This window comes from Aquarana catesbeiana, linkage group LG07, assembly GCF_042186555.1.
Source record: "Aquarana catesbeiana isolate 2022-GZ linkage group LG07, ASM4218655v1, whole genome shotgun sequence".
Lineage (NCBI taxonomy): Eukaryota > Metazoa > Chordata > Amphibia > Anura > Ranidae > Aquarana > Aquarana catesbeiana.
Genome location: NC_133330.1, coordinates 23419347 through 23425593, shown reverse-complemented (window position 1 = coordinate 23425593; position 6247 = coordinate 23419347). Strand labels below are relative to the sequence as shown.

Genomic DNA, 6247 nt, shown 5'->3' with positions numbered 1-6247 from the left:
TTACACACACAGGTCCTGGTTCTCGCTCTGTCACGAGTGATCGCAGGTGCCCGGTGGACATCGTGCCCTCCCGGGCACGCGCATCAGCGACATGCAGTGGGCGCCTGCCTGCTGTGACGTCATAAAGAAGCAACAAACCGCTACGGCGATTTGGGCAGCCGTGCCAACCTGCTGCAGTATAACTGCGGCGGCTGGTCGGCTAGCGGTTAATGTGGTTCTAAAGGATGAAGGCTTATTTTTCTTTTAACCTTAATGCTTTCTCTGCATTAAAAGTGAAAAACCTTTTAGATGCAGCTGCCCCCCCCCCCTTAAATACCCAATCCCGATCGCTCGCACTCCTCACTAGACTGTGAAAGCAGCGGGAGCCATTGGCTTATGCTGCTGTCAATCAAATACAGTGATGGGGAGCGGGGGCAGGGCTGAGTTGCACTGTGTGCGTCAATAGATGCACACTGTGGCTCAGGATTGAGCCCATATGAGTAGCCCCCTAGCAAACCAGTATTTAAAGAGGGGGGGAGCCAGAGGGACCAGCGAAGGACCCAGGAAGAGGAGGGCCTGGGATGCTCTGTGCAAAACCATTATATAGAACATGTAAATAAACATGTTTTTTATTTAAGAAAAAAATAAAAAGTGAACCTTTTAATATCCCTTTAAGCATTGGTGGCTTTCAGTGAAATCTCCTCACTAGAATCGGAGACACAGGCAGCTGAAGATGCAAATCCTCACACTCTCTTGTAAAAGGTTGATCTGGCACGATCCCCTGCAAGCTCCCTTATTGGTCTGTAAGACCATCCATCAAATTAACAGACCAATAGGGTAGGGCCACCCTTAAATTCAGTTGAGAACTGCACATAAAGTGAGGGGAAAAAAGTATTTGACCCCCTGCTGATTTTGTACGTTTGCCGACTGACAAAGAAATGATCAGTCTATAATTTTAATGTTGGGTTTATTTTAACAGCGAGAGACAGAAGAACAACAAAACATCCAAAAAAAGTTCTAAATTGATTTGCATTTTAATGAGTGAAATAAGTATTTGATCCCCCATCAATCAGCAAGATTTCTGGCTCCCAGGTGTCTTCTATACAGGTAACGAGCAGAGATTAGGAGGACTCTCTTACAGGGAGTCCTCCTAATCTCAGCTTGTTACCTGTATAAAAGACACCTGTCCACAGAAGCAATCAATCAGATTCCAATCTCTCCACCATGGCCAAGACCAAAGAGCTGTCCAAGGATATCAGGGACAAGATTGTAGACCTACACAAGGCTGGAATGGGCTACAAGACCATCGCCCAGCAGCTTGGTGAGAGGGTGACAACAGTTGGAGTGATTATTTGCAAATGGAAGAAACACAAAATAACTGTCAATCTCCCTCGGTCTGGGGCTCCATCCAAGATCTCAACTCGTGGAGTTTCAATGATCATGAGAACGGTGAGGAATCAACCCAGAACTACACCAGAGAATCTGGTCAATGATCTCAAGGCAGCTGGGACCATAGTCACCAAGAATTGGTAACACACTATGCCGCAAAGGACTGAAATCCTGCAGTGCTCGCAAGGTCCCCCTGCTCAAGAAAACACATGTACAGGCCCGTCTGAGGTTTTCTAATGAACATCTGAATGATTCAGAGGAGAACTGGGTGAGTGTTGTGGTCAGATGAGACCAAAATCGAGCTCTTTGGCATCAACTCAACTCGCTGTGTTTGGAGAAGGAGGAATGCTGCCTATGACCCCAAGAACACCATCCCCACTGTCAAACATGGAGGTGGAAACATTATGCTTTGGGGGTGTTTTTCTGCTAAGGGGACAGGACAACTTCACCGCATCAAAAGGACGATGGACGGGCCATGTATCATCCAATCTTGGGTGAGAACCTCCTTCCCCAGGGCATTGAAAATGGCTTGTGGATGGGTATGGAGTAGGAGTGTGTTGAAGCGGTTGCTGCAGCCAGGAGGGAGGTGTGCTACTGTTTAAGAACCCTGGCAACCCTGGCCTTGAGACGGCACTCCACGTGGGAGAGGTTCTAGTGAGTTTTTAGAACTTTGAAATTCTTCATGCCGTCGGGAAAGGAAGCTTTGGAAAGTGGCACTGGAGATATTGTCCATATCAATTGGAGGAGTCTGGAGCGCAGAGCGTGTGATCCGTTCCTGTCAGTTGAGCCTGGTGTTGCCTTCCATATACACCCCGATAGGGGAAAGCGTTTGTGACCCTATTCCTCCAAGAGTCCACGTTGGGAGGTGAGCTGCTAGTGTTTCAAGGAGGTGGAGGTTTTTCTCACGTCGTCACGTGCATGATTGTTCATTACAGCAATTTTTTGGGCACTTTAACCACCTCAATACAGGGCACTTTCACCCCCTTCCTGCCCAAGCCATTTTTCAGTTTTCAGCGCTGTCGCATTTTGAATGACAATTGCGCGGTCATGCAACACTGCACCCTAATGAAATTTTTATCATTTTTTTCCCACAAATAGAGCTTTCTTTTGGTGGTATTTGATCATCTCTGCGGTTTTTATTTTTTGCGCTATAAACAAAAGAAGAGGGACAATTTTGAAAAAACACAATATTTTTTACTTTTTGCTATAATAAATATCCAATTTTTTTTTTTTTTAACACATTTTTTCCTCAGTTTAGGCCGATTATATATTCTTCTACATATTTTTGGTAAAAAAAATCGCGATAAGCGTATATTGATTGGTTTGCGCAAAAGTTATAGCGTCTACAAAATAGGGGATAGATTTATAGCATTTTTATTTATTTTTTACTAGTAATGGCGGCGATCTGCGATTTTTATTGTGACTGTGATATTGCGGCGGACATATCGGACACTTGACACATTTTTGGGACCATTCACATTTATACAGTGATCAATGCTATAAAATTGCATTGATTACTGTGTAAATGTGACTGGCAGGGAAGGGGTTAACACTAGGGGGCGCTCGAGGGGTTAATGGATGACCTAAGGATGTGATTCTAACTGTGGGGGGAGGGGACTGACTGGGGGAGGGGACTGACTGGGGGAGGTGACCGATCGGTGTCCCTATGTACAAGGGACACACCATCGGTCTCCTCTCCTCTCTGACAGGACATGGATCTGTGTTTACATGCACAGATCCACGCTCCTGCTCTGTTACCCGGCAATCGCGGGTGCCCGGCGGACATCGCGGCCGCCGGGCACGCGCACCAGGTCCCGAGCGACGCAGCGGGCACGCGTGCGCCGCCGGCACTCGCGCCCCCTAGTGGCTCGGGAGGGCGATCACGTCATATGACGTCCGCCCAGAACAACAGAAGCCTCGTCCCACCGTCATATGACGGTGGGCAGTGGCTTAGTGGTTAATATCGGTGCTTGGGTTTTGACAAATTAACTTTATTTGCATACATCTTAGCGCTGCACTTTATGGTTTTTGTTTTTAAGGGATTTGATATTTTGATCCTGAGTGTTCAGCAGCTTTAGGTCCTATAGAATTTGAATTGCGCTGATTGATATCCATATACATCCAGACTTTAATCCTGTATGAAATATGTGGAGGGAGCTGAAGGTTCCAATTACCAAACGTCGGCCTCCAAACCTTAATGACTTGGAGAGGATCTGTTAAGAGGAGTGGAACAAAATCCCTCCTGGGATGTGTGCAAACCTGGTGGCCAACTTCAAGAAACGTCTGACCTCTGTGACTGCCAACAAGGGTTTTACCACCAAGTACTAAGTCGGGGCCATGTACCGTCAAATCTTGGGTGAGGACCTCCTTCCCTCAGCCAGGGCATTGAAAATGCGTCATGGATGGGTCTTCCAGCATGACAATGTTGCCTTGGCCATGTGTTTTGGGTCAAAGGAGTGACTCAAGAAGAAGCACATTGAGGTCCTGGAGTGGCCTAGCCAGTATCCAGACCTTAATTCTATAGAAAATATGTGGAGGGAGCTAGAGGTTCGAGTTACCAAACGTCATCCTCGAAACCTTAATGACTTGGAGACGATCTGTAAAGAGGAGTGGGACAAAATCCCTCCTGAGATGTGTGCAAACCTGGTGGCCAACTACAAGAAACGTCTGACCTCTGTGATTACCAACCAGGTTTTTGCCACCAAGTCATGTTTTGCAAAGGGGTCAAATACTTATTTCACTCATTAAAATGCAAATCAATTTATAACTTTTTTGAAATGCGTTTTTCTGGATATTTTTTTTGTTGTTCTGTCTCTCACTGTTAAAATAAACCTACCATTAAAATTATAGACTGATCATTTCTTTGTCAGTACATACAAAATCGGCAGGGGATCAATTACTTTTTTCCCCTCACTGTAACCCCTAACTAGGAGAGGATGACTCCTTTTGTTATAAAATAGGAAAAGATGCAAATTTTTTTTTTTTTTTTTTTTTAACCAGGGATCAGGAATTGTGATCTGACCAAGAGATGAGGCTTTTGGGGGGCAGCAGCAGAAAGGAAATACATAGGAAGTTATATTTGCAAACTTACTTACACACTTGATGGAAGCCACCAGATACCAGATGGACCACTGACATCCATGTCTATTGTATAAGACATCCACAGACAATGCAATGACCATGCCCGCCCTTGCCCTGCCTCTGCTAATGCATTTAACCCAGTTGGGTTTAGACATAAGGGAATGTCCTACACAATAATCGTGGATGTCAGTGATCTCTCCGCTATGTGGTGGCTTCCTTTTCCTGCATCGAATTTTGTGAGCAAGTATTGTTCGGTTTAACTTCCGTACTTAGGTTTCAGGTGGCGGTGGGAAGGAGCAGCTTGCAGCGGGGAGTCTCCTATTACTTGCCCACTTATTAACTCATGTACTGCCCTTTTATTTGGAGTAACACAATTTAAAAAAAAGTTTTTTGTTTCCACAGAGGATCAAATCCGTCACAGCTCCCAGAGAGCTAGAGCGCTGGGCCAAGGAATCGGAAGGCTCCACCCCCTTCTGCCCCAACGGCGATCACATGAAACCAACTCACGTCATTGTCGAGACCATGATGTGACAGAGCGCCCCACCCCCTCACCATCTCTAGGGGGGGGGGGGAGAAACACGCCACCTACCCAGCTGTTTACTAACCCTCTCCTTAGCGTCAAGTCTGGAGATCTCGATTTGCACTAGAATTTTGATTGGTCAGCTCTCGTAGAGAACGTTGTATAATATATGTGTGCGCACGTGCGTATTTCATAACATTTTTGTAGTGGGGTCCTGATCTCTCGGTGCAGAGACAACCTCCATGTCGAAGATTTTAAGATTTGATTTTTATATATATTGCAATATATGCTAATTATTTTTATCAATTTTATCTACCTCCACTCGGGAGTTGGTTCTTAAAAAAACAAAAAAAAAAGTGACATATAGTCACATAAAAAAAAAAAAATAAATAATTACAGTTTTAAAAAAAATCAAAATGTCTACCCACCTGAGCACAAGTGGAGACACCATATCTGTTAAGATTTTGTATCTATCGAGCTTTGTAGTTCCACAACAGCTGGAGAGCCAGAAGGGGAACTTTGCTGAACAATTCCATAAGTTTTACATAGGGATGTTACTATTATAACAACTATAATAGGAAAAGGGGAGGAGGGGGTGTTAATTAACTTGTCTGGCTTTGAGGAACCTTCAATACAATGATTTGGCAATACTACTTTTATTGCATGTTGGGGGCACAGCATAATTGAATAGGGTATGTTCCCGGACTTGGAATGCTCCTTCCCTATGGGTGATCTGTCCCTCAGGACTAGGGACTGGCTCTTCAGATGTAGAGTATCGCCTCATTTTTTTTTCCTGTGCTTTATCTTATCAGAGCCTAGCTCATTTTAGGTTACATTGGACCCCGTAGATGTGCAGATTCACATCTGGAAGTCCTGCACCAAGCTTAACCTGCAGGTTGTCCAAAATAATCTCTTCAGTAGCGGCCCGCTCATGCAGGGGCGCCGCCCCCCTTACCCATGCGCCCGGGCCCTAATCTACATGCAGGGCGCCGGACGCATGGATTTTAATGGTTTTATTTTTAATTTTTTTTAGCACGTGATGCGGGTTGGAGGCTCTAATTGGCTTAAAAAAAGGGTGGGCTTGGGGTGCAGAGCACTGCGCCCACCCAGTTGTGTGACCTTGGCGAATTAATATCCGCTAATGTCTTCCTGCTTCTCCTGTTGGCCAATCAGGAGGCGGGTCCTGAGACCCGATGGGCCAGGGAGTCTTAGGACTCCCTGGCCCATCGGGTCTCAGGACCCACTTCCTGTTCAGCCGGTAGGAGAAGCAACAGCCCT

General features: G+C 45.7%; 1 protein-coding gene across 1 annotated transcript in view; it reads left to right on the top strand.

Annotated features, from left to right (window-relative positions):
• SLC6A6 (solute carrier family 6 member 6) overlaps nt 1-5863 on the top strand; it is a gene marked incomplete in the record, with an annotated part of 65333 nt that extends 59470 nt beyond the window's left edge. Inside the window, 1 exon segment of the mRNA XM_073591771.1 lies at nt 4852-5863. Coding sequence (XP_073447872.1) covers nt 4852-4980 — 129 coding nt within the window.
• Between the last annotated feature and the right edge of the window lie 384 nt (nt 5864-6247).